The 21,080-nt window shown below is 41.3% G+C and overlaps 1 protein-coding gene across 13 annotated transcripts in view; it reads left to right on the plus strand.

The window, feature by feature from the left end:
• The window catches only part of ARHGAP21 (Rho GTPase activating protein 21), a 139,323-nt gene that overhangs the window by 63,804 nt on the left and 54,439 nt on the right, over positions 1–21,080 (plus strand). For all 13 annotated transcript variants that reach the window (XR_014818001.1, XR_014817997.1, XR_014817998.1 and 10 more), the window contains exon 4: positions 19,525–19,617. Coding sequence is in view for 8 of the 13 variants with exons in the window: in XM_084980314.1 (XP_084836440.1) it covers positions 19,525–19,617 (93 nt within the window). In the remaining 5 variants the exon portion in view is untranslated. The remainder of the gene's footprint in view (positions 1–19,524; positions 19,618–21,080) is intronic.

Consider the following 21,080-nt stretch of genomic DNA (forward strand, 5'->3'; position numbering starts at 1 on the left):
TTCACAGTTGATTTTGATGATACTCGATTGTCCCAGGTGCTGACCAGTGTAGGCAGTACAACCCTGACTATATCTTCCTCGTTCCTCTCTCACCATCATAATTCCCAGTTCCCGGGAAAGAAATCTAATTGGCTTAGTTCATCGTGTAATGACCAGCACTCGCTATGTTTAGAGAGCAAATGTTCCTCAGTTTAATGAAGAGGTAAGTTCTGCAAAGCTGAGAAAATTGGGTCTACTTTATGCTATTGATTTCCACTAATAGGTTGGAAACCTGTTCCCTCAGGATAATAGAACATTAAAATAGGGACCTGAAAATCGGATGGAAGAAGAAATTCTTATTTTGGGTAGGTCGGAGGTCTATAGGGGTGGATTGTCAGAACTGTGTTCATGTTACTTTTGAAATGTAGCAAAGCTAACTGTGTAGGCTCCACGGAACTTAGGCCATATTTGGGGAGGAACATTAACTGAACCTCTTAGGATCCTTTTTTTTTTTTTTTTTTTGGTCTTTTTTGCCATTTCTTGGGCCACTCCTGCGGCATGTGGAGGTTCCCAGGCTAGGGGTCGAATTGGAGCCATGGCCATCGGCAGCAACTTGGGATCCAAGCCGAGTCTGCGACCTATACCACAGCTCACAGCAACGCCGGATCCTTAACCCACTGAGCAAGGCCAGGGATCAAACCTGAAACTTCATGGTTCCTAGTTGAATTCGTTAACCACTGAGCCACAACGGGAACTCCTAAGGATCCATTTTTAACTGTATTGACAGTAAATTATTTGAGTTTTGAGTTTCTCTGGTAGCTAGGTAAATACCCGAATTACTTGCATGTTTGAAACAATTTTATTGGAGTATAATTGATTTACAATGTTGTGTTAGTTTGGGGGGACAGTAAAGTAAATCAGTCATACATATAAATATGTCTATTCTTTTTTCCCATATAGGTTATTAAAAACTATTGTGTAGATTTTCCTGTGCTATATAGTACGTTCTTGTTAATAGTTGCATGTTTTTGTTAACTTTCAGTGCTGTTCAGTTGAACAACCACAGATATCTTAAACTGTCTTAAGGATATTTTATTTATTTGGCTGCTCCCGTGGCAGACGGAGGTTCCCGGGCCAGGGATAAAATCTGTGCCAGAGCAGTGTGACCTGAGCCACAACAATGACAATGCCAGATCCGTAATGGCTAGGCCACCAGGGAACTCCTTAAAGATATTTTAGAACGTGGACGTCATGACTGACGATCCGTGATAATGACGATGATGGTGGTGGCGGCGGTGGCAGGTGATGCTGGCAGCAGCCCGCTCATAAGGCACCAGACGCTGCTCCAGCATACTCTGTAGATTAACTCATTTGATCATCAGAACAACTTTCTGGGGTAGATATTATCACCTATTTTTAAGATGAGGAAACGGAGGGCCAACATGTTTAAGTAACTATCAAGTGGCATAGTTGGACTACAAACTCAGGCAATCTCATTCTAGGGTTTCCTCTCAATTTTTGCCCCGGCTTCTCAGATAGCCCTTTCACTCTCAGGTAATTCATTCCTGAAAATGCCTGAGAAAGAGAGTTCGGTTCCCTTGAAAATCAAGGCAGTTGAAAGATGACTGATTCAATTTTCAGATAATAGTTTTGCTAACATAGTATTAACATATCATCCTTGTTGTTTAGTTTTCTTCTTTATCTTTGTAATTGAACATGTACTATTGTCTTGAATCTGCTGAGCTTAAGGATTAAAGCATCATTGCTTTAATGCCTGCACCTGGTTTTCAGCTTTGATTTCAGTTATATTATGACTGATAACACTTTTTTTAGACTTATTTTTGTGAAATGAGGCACCTTTAGGTATTTACCCCAAATCAGTGAAACATGCCTTTAAAAATATTTATAGAAAAATATTCATAGTTGGTTACTTATATTAAATAAACTGGATTGATTAGACCTAAATATTAATCAGCCCATGAATTGATGACCAAATTGTGGTATATTCTTATAATGGACTATACACGGCATCATGGATCAGTCTCAGAAACATTTCTTTTATTGAGTTGGAATTCACTTAATATAAAATTCACCATTTTATTTTATTTTTTAAATTTATTTATTTTTTTTGCCTTTTCTAGGGCTGCTCCCGAGGCATATGGTGGTTCCCAGGCTAGGGGTCTAATCAGAGCTGTAGCCACCGGCCTACGCCAGAGCCACAGCAATTCGGGATCCGAGCAGCGTCTGCGACCCACACCACAGCTCACGGCAACAACGCCAGATCCTTAACCCACTGAGCAAGGCCAGAGAGCGAACCTGCAACCTCGTGGTTCCTAGTTGAATTCGTTAACCACTGCTCCACAATGGGAACTACAAAATTCACCATTTTAAAGTGGACAATTCAGTGACATCTAGTACAGAATGAAAGTACGTGTATGCAGTGTGCTCCCTCTATCTAGTTCCCAAACATCCCTTCACCCCAGAAGGAAACCCATGTCCAGTGAGCAGTCATTCGCTGTTCTCTTCTCCCCTAAGTCCCTGGCAACCACTGACCTGTTTTCTGTCCCCCTGGACTTAACCTATTCTGGATGTTTCATATAAATGGAATCATAGAATGTGTAACCTTTTTCATATAGCTTCTCCCACTTAGTGTAATGTTTTTGAGGTTTGTCCGTGTGTTGCCGATATAAATATTTCATTCCTTTTTCTGACTGGATAATATTACATGGTATCTGTATACCACAGTTTGTCCATTCATCCATTTGATGGACATTTGAGCTCTTTCCACCTTTTGACTGTTGTGATTAGCGCTGCCATGATCATGCATGTACAAGTATTTGTTTGTGTTGCTGTTTTTAATTCTTTGAGGTATATACCTAGGGGTTGAATTGCTGGGTCATACAGTAATTCTGTTTTTAACATTTTGAGGAAGGACTGTTTTCCGTAGCAGTTGCACCGTTTTTACATTTCCATCAGCAGGATATGAGGACCCCAGTGTCTCCACATCCTCACCAGCATGTGTTATTTTCCATTTGTGTACTACAGCCAACCTAGTGAGTGTAAGGTGCTGTCTCATCTTGGTTGGCTTGGCATTTCCTTAATAACGAATGACGTTGAGCATCTTTTCATGGGCTTCTTAGCCATTTTTATATCTTTGGAGTGGTATCTATTCAAATCCATTGCCCATTTTTTAATTGGGCTGTTCGTCTTTCTGTTTTTAAGTTGTAACTGTTCTTTATATATTCTGGACACTAGGTCCGTATCAGATACATGATTTGCGTATGTATTCTCATTCTATAGGTTGCCTTCCTTTCTTTCCCTCTTTCTTTCTTTTCTCCCTTAAAAAAAAAAAAAAAAATTATGTAGCCACATCTGCGACCTATGGAAGTACCCAGGCCAGAGAGTGAATCTGAACCTGCAGCTGTGGCCATGCTGGATCCTTAACCCACTGGGCTGGGGAATTGAACCTGCGCTTCCTCAGTGACCTGAGCCACTGAGGTCAGGTTCTTAACCCACTGCACCACAGTGGGAACTTCTTATTTTCTTGATAATGTCCTTTGATACACAAAATTTTAAATTTTGATGAAATCTAATTTACCTGTTTTTATTGCTCATGCTTTTCCCATCCACCTCATTTTCATTAGTGATATCGTCTGATTCCATTTATGTGAAACTCAGTAAAAGGTAAATCTAAACAAATCTATGGTCACCTGAATTGACTGGGAAGGGGTGTAAGGGAAGTTCTTGGCTTGCTGGAAATGGTTTCTATCTTGATTGTGTCAGTGGCTGTTTGGGTGTATGTATTTGTCAAAACGTTACGAACTGTGCATTTAAATGTGGGTATACATTATCCTGGGTAAGTTATAATAAAGTTGATTTAAAACAAGAAGACCAGATCCGGTTTAGGAATTCAGTCTACTGTTGATAAAAATTTAGATTTTTTTTTTCCCCAGTGTTTAGCTATTTCAAACAGTGCAACCGTGACACCCTTATTTCATGTACTTTGTGCATGTATGTATTCAGTTCTAGCCGGTTGTATGTCTAGGAGCAGCATTACCAAGTCACAGGTATGCATAGAGTCAATTGAGTAGATACTGCTGAAAAGTTTTCCAAAGTGCTTATATCAGTTCACACACCCACCAACAGGGTAGGAGAATTCCAGTTGCTGCTAATTATTAGTCCTTTTTAAAATAATTAACTTATAGGAGTCTTTATTCTTAATGAAAATTTTGTTAGTTATATGTATAGCAGATATTCAACTGTGACTTGCCTTTCAATTTCTTATTAGTAATTCTGATAATGAGAAGTTCCTAATTTTAATGTAGTCCAAATTATCAGTCTTTCCTTTTATAGTTAATACTTTGAGTGCTATGGAAGAAATTTTTTTTCTATTCCGTGGTCATAAAGGTTTTATCCTGTGTTAGCTTCCAAGATGCTGCTTTTTTTTTGTCATTCACAATTAAACCTATAATTCAACTGTAATTGATGGTTTTTACATGTGATAAAGGAGCAAGGTTAATTTTTTCCCCATGTGCATCTGGTCTGGTACTGTTTAGTGAAAAGTCTGTATGTTTTCTGCCGCTCTGTAATAGCACCTTGATCATAAAGTGTCTGTGTATGTAACAATTCTATTTCTGGACATTATTTTATGCTAGGGGTTGGCCTGTGGCTCATCTTTGTACAACTTTCAAACTAAGAATTATTCTGTATTTTTAAAGGATTGTTTTAAAAAAAGAAAAATATGCGAGAGTCTATACAAGTCCTGCAAAGGCTAAATAAAATATGTACCATCTGGCCCTTTATAGGAGAGTCTGCCAAACTCTCTTCTGTTCCATTGGTCACTTTCTTTGCAACAAGGCTGTGATCTTAATGACTGTAGGTATATAATAAGTATTGCTATTAGGTAGAGTAAGTCTTATTTTGTTTTCAAGATTGAATTGGCTGTTCTTATCCATTTACAGTAGCACACAGACACACGCACAAATCTTGCTGGACTTTTGATTGGCACTACATCTTTTGTAAGTATTTGAATATGTGAAGATATATGAAATATTGAATCTTCCAATCTATTAATGTGGTGTATCTCTCTCATGAATGAGTTCTGAATTTTTCTGCATCCTTTGGGATAATCCTTTGGTTTTTTTTCCTCCTTTAATCTCTTAATATAGTGAATTATATTAACTTATTTTTTAAATGTTAACCAGCTTTGCATTACTGCATAAACCAAGATTCTTCCTAAAGCGTATTACTTTTTATATATTACCAGATCTGATTTTCTATTTTATTTAGATTTTTGCATCTCTGTTCAGAGAATGCTTTCCCATAGAGGTGGACCTTGGTTTTTTTGGTATTTGGCGTATCACTTTGGGTTCTCTGAGAAGCAGATACCAAGACGGAAACAGTGGCAAGACACAATTAGACACGCGGAGATTTATTGAGGGGGTGCCGGTGGAAGGGAGCGGGGAAGGAGGAGGAAGCTTTCCGCCTGTGGTGCAGGTCTGACATCCGTGAAAGAAGAGAGATAAGGAAGGACTTGGTCCGAAGGACCTCAGACAGCAGCACAGTTCTGAGAAGGCCAGAGAGGCATCCCCAAACTTGCACTGCCCCTTAATAAAGGGCTTCTGCTGTGGGCGGGGAGCAGTATGTCCCCTCTGTGAACGTGGTGGTGGGTGCAAGCTGGGGCTGCCAGTCACCTTTGCCCCTGTGCAGTTCTCCCGAGGCAGTCTGAGCAGCTCGCTGGCATCCTGACGGCCCTGGGCTTCTCCTTCATCACCCTGCTCGCAGGCTGTATTCCTTTGGAGGCCCCAGCGGGAAGCACAGGCTGGCCCCCAGCACCCACTTTTGTCTCCCCGACCCTTTGAGACCAAGGGAGGCTGTGCACAGCTTCTCAGTCTCAGCCTTTACTTCGGAAGTAGCATTTGCCTCAAGGCGAAAAGCAGTGCTAGACATGGGGCTCCCTGGACTTCTTTCTCGTATTTTTGGTTTATTGATCCTTTGAAGGCAAACATTTTTTTACTTTTAAGATTGTCTCTGTTTTGTTGATGTTTGGCTATTTTGTAGTGATGATTCTAGGCAAGGATTTATTCTTATTTTTCTTGTTTGAGGTTCATTGAGCTTCTTGGGTCTGGGGATGGATGTCTATCATGGGTCTAGGAAATTTTCAGTCAACATCTCCTCACATATTACCTGTGTCCCTCTGTTGCTCAGTGCTCTCTTCTGAGGCTCTAGTTGAACGTATGTTAGATTTTCTTGTTCTACATGCATGGCTCCTAAATTTACCTTCTGTATGTGTGTCTGTCTGTCTGTCTTTGTGGGCTACATTTTAGGTAATTTCTTCCTGTATATATCCAATAATTTCCTTCTTAGCTGTTCTTAGCTGTTGGTGGTTTTTTAAAAATTTTTCATTTCTTTCTTTCTTTCTTTCTTTATTTATTTTGTGTGTGTTCGCACCCATGGCATGGAGGTTCCAAGGCTAGGGGTCGAATCAAAGCTGTAGCTGCCGCCTGTACCACAGCCACAGCAACTAGGGATCTGAGCTGCATCTGCAGCTCACACTCACAGCAACGCTGGATCCTTAGCCCACTGAGCAAGGCCAGGGATCGAACCTGCATCCTCATGGATACTAGTCAGATTCATTTCCACTGAGCCACGATGGGAACTCCTAGGGTTATTATTTTTTTTAATGGTTAAATTTTGATTATTAGAAGTTCATTATAAAAAAATAAAATAAAGAATACCTGCAGAAAAAAAATTAATTAAAAAAGTTCCTTAGGGTAGTGCATCAGATATGCTTGATCACTTCTTACAATTTCCTCTTTATCAATTTTATGCTTACTTAAAAAGTTTCTTCAGACATGATAAGCAGAGTTATTTTATAATCTCTGGTGATTCTGTTATCAGGAGTCCTGTGGGTCTATTTTTCTTTCTTTTTTTTTTTTTCCTGCTCGTTCTAGCTCAGTGTTTTATGGGGGTTTCTCTGGTATTATTATTATTATTATGCGGATGTTTGACTATTTCATGTTTATTGACCTTCAGATATCATTACCGGAGATTTTTCTGAGATCTTGGAGAGAAGGTGGTTGTTGTTTTATCTCTATGTGAAGTTTGGCCTCTAGCCACTTCTTAGAGATTGGTCCCCCCATCCGCCACCCCTGCTTCTGTTTAGTTTGCACAATGGTAGCCTCTGGGTTGGCGGGTGCTTTATTTCCAGTTAGCCTTTCTCTTCAGTGTGGGGAAGGTCTCCTCACAGATTCCAAACTGGGCAGGACCTGGGCTTTTTCTTCTGCTGCTGTGTGGAGAAACCCTTAAAACGGAAGCTCATGCTCAGTACCCTGGACATATATCATATTATGATATTAAGAGTCCCCAAAAGGGATGTACTTTTCCAGTAGCTAGATTTGACACGTATATGTACCATGGCTGAAATGTAAATTATGCATTCCCCTAAACACACTCACTTTGCTAGTATGTGGCTACCTATGGTTTGCTGCCTATGTGTTTGTCCTATTAAAATAACTTTATTCTATCAACACTAATTGTAATAAAATTACCAAGTTATTTGTAGTTTGCTATTATGGGCAGTGTTTCCTAATATAAAAAAATACATACGTGTATACACGTACACACAAAATTAACTGCAAATGGTTCTATATGTTGCCAGTAACAGGTTAAAAGAATATATTTATTTTGTTCCTTTTAATTGGACAGTTGAGAGACATGGGCAGGAAGGGCTCCAGGATCCTCTGAGTAAATAGGACAAAATGAAACACGGGGGACCCCCAGAAAGAAAGAACAGTGATGACAAGGATATATATATGTGTGTGTGTATAACTATGATTTTTCTTTGGAAAGGTTGAAAAAACTTGAAACTTTTTGTTAGGGGGAGCAAGTGATAGGTTTCAGTATGTTCAAATTTTCAAGTGTTTGAAAGGATTATTTTGTATAAGGTGGAGTAGGTCGCTGTTTCACAGTTGCTGAAAGATGCAGTTGGGCTCTTTGCCGGATGCTCTCCCAGAAAACCCCTGCTGATATTTTGGAGACAGTGAAGCAGAGCAACTGCAGTAAATGGGTAGAGACTTTCTGCTTCCTAATACACTTATCTGTTCCTGGGAGGTGATGGCAGTAACGCAGATCTGATACAGGAAACTGGAAAAATAAGCAAGATGAGTATATCTTTTATCAAGCATTGGTCATTAGAATGTTTGAAGTAAAACTTACCTACATACTGGGACTATTCATTATGGTTATTGAAAAATGTTTTAATGTGTTACTTTAAGAACGAAGATCACTGAGAGTGGAAACTGTCTTTCATTGTTCATTTTCAGTGCCCACTAAGTGCATGGTACATAGTAGGAATGCGAGTGTTTGTTGAGTAAAAGTGTTGAATAAAGGTACCTTCACTTGGCATAGTTCCCCAATGACTGTCCCCAAAGCTGCAGAAGTTAGTGTGTTGGTATCTGACCTCTGGTGTTGAGGAGGAAACTATTGTCTCCTTCTTTCCTTCCTGTTTTTCTTCTACCTTTCTCCCATCAGACTTTTTAACACAAAGTCTCAGTGATAGCTATTTTTTTTGCTTTTTAGGGCCGCACCTGCAGCATATGGAGGTTCCCAGGCTAGGGGTCGAATTGGAGCTGTAGTTGCTGGCCTGCGCCACAGCACAGCCACAGCAACGTGGGATCCCCAACCCACTGAGCGAGGCCAGGGATCAAACCCACATCTTCACGGATGCTAGTCAGATTTGTTTCCACTGCACCACAATAGGAACTCCTCAGTGATAACTTTTTAAATTTAGAAATCTTACTTCACATAGTTGCTAAGTGTGTAAGCTGGGATACTAATAACAAAAACACGGTAATCTGGAGTTCTCTTGTGCAGCAGGTTAAGGATCTGGTGTTGTTACTGAGGTGGTGTGGGTTCAGTCCCTGGTCTGGGAACGTCCGTATGCCACGGGCAAGGACAGAAAAACCAAAAAACTGCAGTGATCCTGGACCCTGGACTTTGTAAAATAAACTGGCATTCTAGTCAAGTTAGATGAGAGGTTAAAAAAGAAATCTAACTTGAATGGTCCCAGGAAACCGTATTTACAGTAATCTCAAATGAAGAGAATTTGATTGCATTAAAGTACATGTTGTCACAAATCCGATTTTTGGAGTAGATTTTAAGACTTTGTAAGACATGGCATGAAGGTAGTTTGGCAGTCAGGAGAATAAATGAGATTTAAAAAATCTCTCTAATGGTTATAAGACCTTTAGGAAATATGAAATCTAGGATTTCAGAGAACTAATTGGAGATAGGGTTATAAAGGTGAGAGTCCAGGAAAGTACCTGGGTGAGTATTAATGTTCTAGCCAGTCTTGGAAATCACTTCCCTGGAAAATGGTCCAGACCTGACCTGTAATTAGGTGATTTTCAAGCCGTCTTTTCTCAGCCGCTCCATAACTTAAGGCCTGGATCACATTCATCACTTCATTGAATAGGCCCATTTTCTCCCGCCTCCACCATCGTTGGTCTTACTAAGAATATGTGATTCATAGATGCAGTTAATAAAAGTGAATTCTAATGGTGATGGTCCTGGCTTTTGAAATTTAACAGATAACTTTTCATCTTTGGTGCAGAACTGCAATAGAAGTGTTTTCATGTGAACGCTAAATGCGTTAAGTCTAGAAATATATTTCCTGTTGTTTATTCGTTCACTTAGCAAACATTTGTTGAGTCACTGCTATGAGCCAGTCACTAAACTAATTGCTGGGAAGGGAGCAATATGGCCTGTAATCTCACTTCCTTGAGATAGTGATTCAAATGTCACCTGTTAGAGGACTTCCCTGACCGTTTCATAAACATAGTCTAACAGCCCTGCCCCCAGCTCTCCCTGCCCTGCTCACTCTGCTTATTATTCTCTGTGACACTTTTCACCATCCTCCACACTACTTACTTCTTTTGAACATTTTCCCGCCTCATTTGGATAGGACCTTTATTTTTATTATTTTTATTTTTATTTAGTTTTTATTTTTTATTTTTTTTGTCTTATTGAGGCCGTACCCGCCACATATGGAGGTTCCCAGGCTAGGGGTCTAATTGGAGCTGTAGCCTCTGGCCTACGCCACAGCCACAGCAACGCTGGATCCTTAACCCACTGAGCAAAGCCGGGGATCGAACCCACAACCTCATGGTTCCTAGTGGATTCGTTTCCACTGTGCCACGATGGGAACTCCAGGACCTTTATTTTTTATAACAGTTCATTGAATGTGTACACAGGGTGATAGAAGATGAAGGTGCAAAATAATTGCAAGAAGTGCAGCAGCAGAGGTTTGTACAGTCATGGCTGGGTCACAGCTCAGCCAGTCACCTTACCACGGGGAGGGTTTCTCAGATGGGTTGTGCTTTGTGCCGAATGGGATTTCATCAGGATGAAGGAAAAACTGCATTCCAGAACAGATTTCAGAGGTACTTAGAAGTTCCATTTGCCCAGATTTGGTGGTAGGACTTGGGAGTGGATTTATGTCCCCAGTTAAAGATGACTCATGGAGGACTGGGCTTAGCTTTTCTGGCACGAGTGAGTGGAGAGACGGAGGTGAGCAGATAGATGCTGGAAGGGAAGCACATCCACCTCCTTCCCCTGGGACGTGACTTCCGTTTGGGATGAGTTACGTTTCTGATGCCAATAGACTGTTCCTCATTACACGTCTGGGTGTGGAGCTCGTAGAGAGAGGTGGGGTTGAATCCAGACTTGGGGGAGTCATCATCATATATGATGATGGGCCTTATCATCAAGCCCCGTGCACAAATAAAGCACCATCCGCAGACAGCAGGAAGACGAACAGCCTCAAGGTAGAGCCCCAAGGAAGGCCACATCTAAGAGCTGGTCAGAGAATGAAGAATCAGAAGGGAAATCTGAGAACAGGGTTTTGGAGGGTAGGAAGATAACACGAGGAGCTGATGGCTAGCTAATGAAGAGGTGATCATTTTAGGGGAGGGTGGATGACTTGTCATTTGTCCGAGAGAATTCGTTAGGATGGGCACTAAAGGATACTGTTGAACTTGACCTGAGAAGTAACAAATTGTAAAGTTATGGAGAACAGTTCCAGTGCTGTGGGCAGAGGGGATCCAGAAACCAAATGTCAGGGGCTGTGACATAAATTAGAGCTGAGAATGGATGGGACACACACACACACACACCCTCCTGTCCCGGGGGTGGGTGCTCATCAGTGTCTGAGAAATCCTGAATTAAAAGAAATGAGGGCACCTGAGTGTAGACTATTCTTCAAGAAGTTTGAGAATGAGGGGATGGAGAATGAGAGAGAGGATAGCCGTGTGGCAGAGAAGGGTGACATTTTACTCTGAAGTTTGAGAAGCTTTTGCGTGTTGTCAGATCTGGAGAGGAGAAGAGAGTTTGGCTGAAGTTTTACACTTGGGAAGAGACCGTTGGGGAGCAAAGTCCCAAAGAACGCTGGTGGCAGGTCGTCACCTGAGAAAGAGCAAAGGGAAGTAAGGGTAGGCGGAGGTTTTTTAAAAAATGAGAACACAGCAGTTGGGATGGTGTCAAGTAAGCAATAAGGTTATCCAATCATGTGAAGAAATCAAGATGGCAGAGCAAGGCTAAGAAGGTGATTAGAAGCTTGAGACAGCAGCCTTGAGGGGATGGAATTAAAATACTCTAGTGAGTCGTGTCAAGCCCTGAGCTGAACTGAGAATCTAATGCAGCGGGTTACGCAGTTTTACTCAGCTGAAATCTCAGGCCAAGAAGCAAGAGAGATGAAGGGTCTGGTTGGAATTCTCCATAGTGGGACATTGGCAGATGGAATGCATTGGAAGGTCAGAGGGGAAAGGAAGTTGAGGTTGTGGTGAATTTGGCTGCACTATTGCCAGAGTGATTTCTGAGGGAGGCTGATGGTCTCGAAGGCCAGAGAGGACTTAAGGGCCTGAGAAGGATGAGGGGCAGGTTTAATTGTGGGGTTGGCCAGTGGTAAGGTCAGAGGTGAAAAGATAACTCGTGGGTATAGCACTGCAGCAAATGCTTCTGGGTTTGCAGAGAGCCCAGAAATCTAGCACAACTGGAAGAGCAGGGCTGCGAATCCACACGTGGTACATACTTTGTGAAATTCCTGAAACTTCAGAGAAAAAAAAAAAAAAAGATGCTTCGTAAACTTCAAATACTCCAGGAGACAGATCCCAGGACTCTTTTGTTCCTTGCAGGGTAATCAGCTCCTGGCACTTTGTACAAGCTCAGTAAATATTTGTTGAATGAATAACACCCTCCTCCAAAGCCTTTCTTGCCTTGGTAGTTTATAATGCCGGAAAATTTTGGCTCACGTCTGACACCTAGTGGTTTTGTATTCAAATTACTATTAAGTGGCAGCATTTTTCTTCTATTTGAGGAAAATCCTGCAGATCAGCAGCAATACAGTAATCGCATTGTTCCTGAAACAAGTCTCTGAGTTTGTTTTGGGTAGTCTTGCTGTTGGCATTTACTAGGACTTTAGTTTGAATCAGTCAGCAGTAAATATTTATTGAATATCCACTATATGCCAGACACTGTGGGCCAGAGATCTTCATGTGATGTGTCTTCTCCTGCATATCTGACCTCAGTAGATTTGAATACATGGGCAGAGCATTCCACTGGGAGTGGGAAAACTTGTTCTGGAACTTAATTTTAGGGTTCTATTATGATTTTACCCCTGAGACCTTTCTAAATTTATTTCATAGCTTTTGGTGCTACCATTTCTGTGTCATGAATGCTTTTCATTATTGTTTGGGTGGCTTTTAGGAAGATGAACGTAGAAGGAAGGCTTCGGTGTTTTGTCGGTTGAGTGATCCATATTGTGCAGAATGCTACACAATATGGAGAACTGTGAATGGATTTTGTTGTCTTTCCTTCAAGAAGTAAAAGTTCTTATCTGTTAGCGATGCCGATTGAGGCATTTAAAGTATTTATTAATGAATTGACCTGATCCCTGGGATTTGCTTTAAAATACTTGAGGAAAAAAATGTGAGTGTAAATGAAACAAGATGACAGATTTTTAGTAATTGTTTAAATTATATTCATGGGGGAGTCCCGTCCTGGCTCAGCAGGAAACAAATCTGACTGGTATCCTTGAGGACGCAGGTTCAATCCCTGGGCTCCCTCAGTGGGTTAAGGATCCGGCGTTGCTGTGAGCTGTGGTGTAGGTCGTAGATGTGGCTCGGACCTGGCATTGCTATGGCTGTGGTGTAGGTTGGCGACCGCAGCTCTTGATTCGACCCCTAGACTAGGAACCTCCATATGCTGTGGGTGTGGTCCTAAAGAGGTCCCCCCCCCAAAAAAAAAGCTATATTCCTGGGGGTTATTCTGCTGTTTTACTCTACTTCTATGCTGGACATTTTCCACACTTTATAAAAAGTAAACCAAAAAAAATTAGATGGGTGTGGGTTGAAAGAAAGTTTGTCATCAAGTTAGAAGATGATCTGCTTTTTATTTTTTTGGCCGCGCTTGAGGCATGTGGAAGTTCTTAGGCCACGAATCGAGCCCATGCCACATCAGCAGCCTGAGACACTGCAGTGACAATGCCAGATCCTTAACTGGCTGAGCCACCAGGGAATTCCTGATCTGTGTTTTACTTAATTTTTTTATTTTTTTGTGCTTTTTAGGGCCGTACCCGTGGCTTATGGAGGTTTCCAGGCTAGGGCTCTAATCAGAGCTGTAGCTGCTGGCCTATACCAGAGCCACAGCAAATGCCAGATCCGAGCCACATCTTTGACCTACATACACCACAACTCATGGCAATGCTGGATCCTTAACCCACTGAGCGAGGCCAGGGATCAAACCCTCAACCTCATGGTTCCTAGTTGGACTTGTTTTCACTGTGCCATGACAGGAGCTCCCTGATCTGTTTTTTAATATTTAGCAGTTTTTTGGACTTCACTTTGTTCCATTTGATGTTACTTGAAAAAGAGGTTGAGTATCAAGGATGTATTTATTTGTAGTAGGTGAAATGTGATCGAGAACTGACAGGTGACTTTCTGCTGACATTGTCTAGAGATTATTGGAACTTTGGATTTTGAAGCTCAGAATTGTTGGAGCTACAGATTGGAGGCTTGGGAGATACGATTTTAAAGTACTAGCCATCACTCTGGAAGTGAGTGCATTTTAAGTGGAAATTTAGGAACACCTAGATTTTAAAAGTTAGAATGCATTTTTTTTCCTTAGTGCTTCTCCCTTACCAAAGGGAAAAATGGACTCAATAATCTGCCAGAACAGTTGTCTTAAATTGGATTCTACTTAATACTCATGTAGGATGTATTTATCTTATGATACATATGGATTTTTGATGTTGGGCAGTGTGTCTCTGTTGGGCTCTGAAGTTAGTTTTATATGCCATCAATATAACCCTTCCCCCAAATTAGAAGCCCATTTTCAACTATGAAAGAACAGCTATGAAATTTTTTAGGCAAACAGAAGACAAAGGGAAAAATGTGGCTTCTAAATGCTTGCCACCTGTCTTTGTCATCTTAACATTTTAAACCCCCCCCCTTCCTCCTCTTGTCTTTCTAGGATGTAAATGATTAGAAATGGTCAAGGCCCTTCTAGCTCCTTTTCTTTTTTCTTTCCCCAGAGGTAGCGGTTAGCCTGAAATTTGGGGTTTATTACTCCCTCTGTTTTTTTGCCTTACTAGATCCTCAATCCCAAAGCTCAATAAATTGTTCTCCATGTCCTGGTGGTTTTTTTTTGTTTTTGTTTTTTTGTCTTTTTAGGGCCACTCCCATGGCATACAGAGGTTCCCAGGCTAGGGGTCAAATCAGAGCTGTAGCTGCTGGCCTCCACCACAGCCAAAGCAACGCCGGTTCCTTAACCCACTGAGTGAGACCAGGGATCGAACCCCAGTCCTCGTGGATGCTAGTCGGGTGGTCTAACCGCTGAGCCATGACAGGAACTCCTCAACAGCCTTTTCTAATGTAGAGATAGGGGGGTTTTTTGTTTTTGTTTTACAACAAAGAAATCAATAAAAAGGAATGCTTAAAAAATACTGTCATTAAAAACAAAAGATTTGGTTCCATTAAGAAAACTGTCCAATAGCACCTATGATAACTCAGAGAGAGTAGGAAAAACTTTTTAAAAATCTCAGAGTTCCTGCTGTCACACAGCCAGTTAAGGATCTGGCATTGTCTCTGCAGTGGCTCAGTTGCTGCTGAGGTGAGGGGTCAGTCCCCGGCCTGGGAACTTCCTTCCATATGCTTTGTGCGTGGCCAAAAAAAATCCAAAACAAACAAACAAACAAAACTCAGTCTCAGTAACAGCCATTATTTTCTTCAGCTTTGCTTTTGGCTAAAGTATAAGGTGGTATTTCTTTGTTTAAAATATACATGTATTTGCTTTCTAGGGCTGCACCTGCAGCATATGGAAGTCCCAGGCTGGGGTCTGAATTGGAGCTGCAGCTGCTGGCCTACACCACAGCCACAGCAATCCTGGATCCGAACTACATCGTGACCTACACCACAGCTTTCAATGGTGCAGGATCCTTAACCCACTGAGAGAGGCCAGGATTTGAATCCACATCATCATGGATACTAGTCAGGTTCTTAACCTGCTGAGCCACAACAGGAACTCCTAATTTTTTTTTAACTCTGTTAAGATATATGTTTCTTTGGTCCCTAGGATAGGATTCTCTGATCTCTACTTTTTGTTTTTATCTGTACCTTCCTTACAGGTCTTTTTAGGTAACTGGTTATAGTTGAGACTATTTTGCTTCTGAAAGTAATCTATTTGCTTTTGTCTGCTTGCTTTGTACACTTAGCATTTCAAATTTTGAAACAATTTAAACATTGCAGGTGATTTCGAGTTTTGGATTCCCCAAAGAAGAGAGTTATTGGAGCACTCTGGCTTTTGGACACTGGTCTCTTTGAAGACAAATGTGTACTTTGTGTCAGAGTTACTGGGAGTTTTTAAGTACAGTCTCTCTTGCTTTTTTAAAAAAACTTTTTTTTTGGGGGGGGGGGCATGCCTGCAGCATGCAGAAATTCTCAAGCCAGGAATTGAACCTGCCATAGCAGTGACCTGAGCCACAGCCGAGACAGTGCCAGATCCTTAACCACTGAGCCACTGGAGACCTCCCTCTCTTACTTTTCTACTTTTTTTTTCTTCAGTGTTCTTTGACCTTTGGTTTCTACTGTTCAACTTCCCTCCTAATATGATAGTCAAGTTGGTATAGTTTCTCTTTGGGCCAGTATTTATTTATTTATTTATTTATTTATTTATTGTCTTTTTGCTATTTCTTTGGGCCACTCCTGCGGCATATGGAGGTTCCCAGGCTAGGGGTCCAATCGGAGCTGTAGCTGCCAGCCTACGCCAGAGCCACAGCAATGCGGGATCCGAGCCGCGTCTTCAACCTACACCACAGCTCACGGCAACACTGGATCGTTAACCCACTGAGCAAGGGCAGGGATCGAACCCGCAACCTCATGGTTCCTAGTCGGATTCGTTAACCACTGCGCCATGACGGGAACTCCTGGGCCAGTATTTATTGAATGAAGCCCTGGCAGTGTGACAAGCTCCGTGTCCCCTGGCCTCATTCAACCCTGATCTCTACATAAACCTAAGTTTTAGCATCAGACTAGCATGGTAGTGACATTCATTAAATACCTGCTAGCATTAGGTATTGTAGAAGTATTTAAATGGATTCTCTCTTATAATCCTCACAACAAAAATAAATTATTATCATCCTCACTTTCCGGATGAGTTAACTGGGGCACAAATAAATCATTTGCCTAAAATCCCTTGGCAGTGGAGTTGCCAGATAAAATACAGGATCCCCAGTAAATTTGAATTTCTGATAGACCATAGTTTTTGCAAAATCCAGGAATCCTACGTGAAAAATAAATGGTAGAGCTGGGATTTTAAACCATGTAATTTGGTCATCGGGCTCAGTCTGTTAACTACTGCATCATAGTGTGTATGGAGAATAAAAATTGCATCTACCTGGTGTTCCTCCGGTATCTGGATGGCAGCTGCCATCTATATGTTGTTATTACTTTTAGTTGAAAGCATTTTTCCTGATTATATTTACTGTAATGTAAAGGTGTGTGCATTCTTACTAATTTCAAAGTGTGGCATTCAGGATTCCTTGGTGGCACAGAGGGCTAAGGATCCAGTGTGGTCACTGCTGTGGCCTGGATTCAATCCCTGGCCTGGCGCAGTGGGTTAAAAGGATCCAGAGTTGCTGCAGCTTTGGCATAGGTTGCAGCCGCGGCACAGATTCAATCCCTGGACCAGGAACTTAAATATTCCGAAAATGTGGCCAAAAACAAAGTGCGACATTGAGCTTCAAGTAAATTCATAAATACTTTTTATACCTTCTTCAGTCTTGACTAATTGTATATTAAATAGCATAAAGTGGGACTTTTTGGTACCTTGTCGTTTTAGCCATTCTCACTCATGTAAGGTCGTTCTTTTTATTTCCCCTTCTTAAATACAGAAATATTTAATTATGTGTGTGCTAAAAAGTCACATTTCCCTTTGATAAAGTCAAGGAAATGACCCTTGAATAAGGTATTTAGCAGTTCTCTGAACATGTCCTATGTATTCTCACAAAAATGAGCAATTCTAAAATAGAATTGAAAGAGGTTTTATTACTAAGAATTACCAGGGAAGTTATCTGGCTCTGCCAAATGGTCCTACAGGAAAGTAAGGAATGCTTTTTCCTGATGAATTACCACAGTTCAGGAGCAGACTTCTGGTTTTGCTTATCTAGAAATTGACTTTAAAAAACTAAAGACATAAGAGATTGCATAACACGTGCTTCATTTTCTTTTTCAGCTGCACTCACAGCGTATGCAAATTCCCAGTCCAGGGGTTGAATCCAAGCCACAGCTGCAACCTGAGCCGCTGCAGAGACAGTGCCAGATCCTTAACCCACTGTGCCTGGCCAGGGATAGAACCCACGCCGCCACAGAGATAGATGTCAGATCCTTAACCTGCTGCACCAGAGCAGGAACTCCAGAATAACACACAGTCCCAGCAGACAGCTTATGTTAAAAAGACACTCTTAAAAGTAATGAGCAGTGTGTTTAACACAAGACTCAGAGTCAGGGAATATTAAAATTGAAAGGAATTTTTTTTTTTTTTAGTTAAACATGCCGTAATTAAGGGATATTGTCCAGAAGGAATTAGATAACATCTTGATAGTAGTAATAGCAAGTCAGAATTCTGGAGAAAGTCCAGAAAGGAAAATGAACAAGAAGAATCAAAGCACAGCTCTCAGCAGATATAACAGTGCTTGCTGTTAAGATTGGCTCTGCTTTTAGTCTCTTCCATCTTCACGTGTTTTCAGGGATAGTGTAGTCAAAGATTTGTCAGTGGCAAAGTCTCTCTGATTTTATGACGGTAGTCATGCAAAGTTAGTACTTCCTCTATAGACTATGTGTTTTCTGTGTAAGTGAAATTTCCTCTTAGAACTTTCAGAAGACACTACCCAGCCAGCTTTTTATTATTTTGTAGAATTCACTAATGCTCATTTACGTTTTGTATTTTTAAGTATAAGTATGGTATAATCACCTTTGGGACATGGTAGACTAGAAAACATTTATTTAAAAATGTGTCCTTTGTTTTATTACGTAAATCTTTCCATGAAAGCCCTGACTTGATGCAGCAAAATTTATTAAACCTTCACATCTCTAGCCAAGAAAAAGTAGGTGGTTTTCCTTAAATACCAACTGTCGTCAATGTTGAGTTGCTACATAAGGACCTAGCTTACTACCAATTTGACTGGAATTAAGGACCTGCATTTTAAGTAACTTGTATTGAAAATAAACTTCTTTTCCCTTTTGAATTAGTTGTAAGTGGGCTGTGTACTTGTATTCAGTAAAGCTGGACAACTGAATAAGTACTTCTGTTACATTTTTTTTTGCTTTTTAGGGCCGCACCCTCGGCTTATGGAAGTTCCCAGACTAGGGGTCCAATTGGAGTTTGTAGCCGAGGGCCTACACCTTAGCCACAGCACCGAGGGATCTGAGCTGCGTCTGTGACCTACACCACAGCTCGTGGCAGTGTTGGATCCTTAACCCCCTGAGCAAGGCCATAGATCGAACCCGCAACCTCATGGTTCCTAGTCGGATTCGTTTCCACTGTGCCACAATGGGAACTCCGAAATCCAGGATATGTATTTAACACTTCTTTAAAAAAAAAAAAAAATCTGTACTTAATTGTCTCAATTAAATTTCTATTTTATTTTTATTTATTTTTATTTTTTTTGCCTTTTCTAGGGCTGCACCTGCGGCATCTGGAGGTTCCCAGGCTAGGGGTCTAGTTGGAGCTGCAGCCACCAGCCTACACCAGAGCCACAGCAACGTGGGATCCGAGCCGCGTCTGCGACCTACACCACACCTCATGGCAATGCCAGATCCTTAACCCACTGAGCAAGGCCAGGGATCGAACCTGTAACCTCATGGTTCCTAGTCGGATTCGTTAACCACTGAGCCACGACGGGAACTCCTCAATTTAATTTCATTTCATATTTTGCTATTTTAAGAATAAACACTATAAGGTAAAATCATGCCTTGGCTCTTTTGTCTTCCACAGGAAAACAAAGAAACCGCCTGGAACCCATGGATACCATCTTCGTTAAACAGGTTAAAGAGGGAGGACCTGCTTTTGAAGCTGGATTATGCACAGGTGCTGATATTCAACATCTTTTCATTCCTTTTTGCCTTCATTTCTTTCTATTTTGTTTTCTATATTTTTCTTTCTCGCTGCTTCTGTATGTTTCTCTTTCTTCACATGAGTTGTAGCTATTTTTGAGACAGTTAGTTATATGTTTCTTTTCTTCTTTTTTTTTTTTTTTTTTTTTTTTGACATTTTTAGGGCTGTGCCCTGCAGCGTATGGAGGTTCCCAGGGTAGGGGTGGAGTTGGAACTACAGCTGCCAGCCTACACCACAGCCACAGCAACGAGGGATCTGAGCTGCATCTGTGACCTACAGCACAGCTCGTGGCGATGCTGGATCCCCAACGCACTGAACGAGGCCGGGGATCGAACCTCCACCCTCATGGATACTGGTCAGATTCATTTCTGCTAAGCCACAAGGGGAACTCCTAGTTATATGTCTCTTGATACCCAAATTGATAAGTTTTGGGCAGAAGTAACCTAATATAAATTGATGAATTATGGACACTTTTAGTTATCATTCAGAGAATGATCTCTCGGAGACCCTTTGAAACAGCCTATTTTGGATACATTTAATTTTGATAAACATTTACAAAATAGCTAAGTGATGAAGATATTTATTGATATGGTAGAAATCATCTTCTTGGATCTTCAAGTTCTGGAAGTGCCTGACCTGCTGGAGGTGAATTAATTCATCTCACTGTGAAGCAACGCTTGAGGCTCCAGCTTTACCTGCACATGTCAGTGGATGGAGTCTGATAGCTGTTTATTCTGAAATATTTTGTGATTTGTGATTTTAATAAAAAATAAGTCAGATTTAGTTTAGATTAACACACACTTTTAAAATAGTTACTCTTTTGTTTTAAAATGAGACAATTTAAAATGGGAATTAGTGAAAAACTATCTTTTGCTGCCTTTTGAATAAAATATTGTCTTTTTTGGAGTTCCTGTTGTGGCTCAGTGGTAATGAACCCAACTAGAGTCCATGAGGATGTGGGTTTGATTCTTGGCCCTGCTCAGTGGATTAAGGATCCAGCATTGCCATGAGCTGTGGTGTAGGTTGCAGTCGTGGCTCAGATCCTGAGTTGCTATAGCTGTGGCCTAGGCTGGCAGCTGCAGCTCCAGTTCGACCCCTAGCCTGGGAACTTCCATGTGCCACACCTGTGGCCCTAAAAAGCAAATAAACAATCAAAAAGTTGTCTTTTTTTTTTTGACTTTTTGTCTTTTCTAGGGCTGTTTCCGAGGCACATGGAGGTTCCCAGGCTATGGATGGAATCAAAGCTACAGCTGCCGGCCTACACCACAGCACAGCAATGCCAGATCCGAGCCGTGTCTGTGACCTACACCACAGCTCACAGCAACACCACATCCTTAATCCACTGAGCAAGGCCAAGCATCAAACCTGCAACATCATGGTTCCTAATCGGATTCGTTAACCACTGAACCACGATGGGAACTCCCAAAAAGTTTTCT

The sequence above is a fragment of the Sus scrofa genome, chromosome 10, assembly GCF_054392235.1.
Source record: "Sus scrofa isolate SSC_HxYL_T2T_F1_AM1 chromosome 10, Sscrofa_HxYL_maternal_Yorkshire_Landrace_v2.0, whole genome shotgun sequence".
Taxonomy (NCBI): domain Eukaryota; kingdom Metazoa; phylum Chordata; class Mammalia; order Artiodactyla; family Suidae; genus Sus; species Sus scrofa.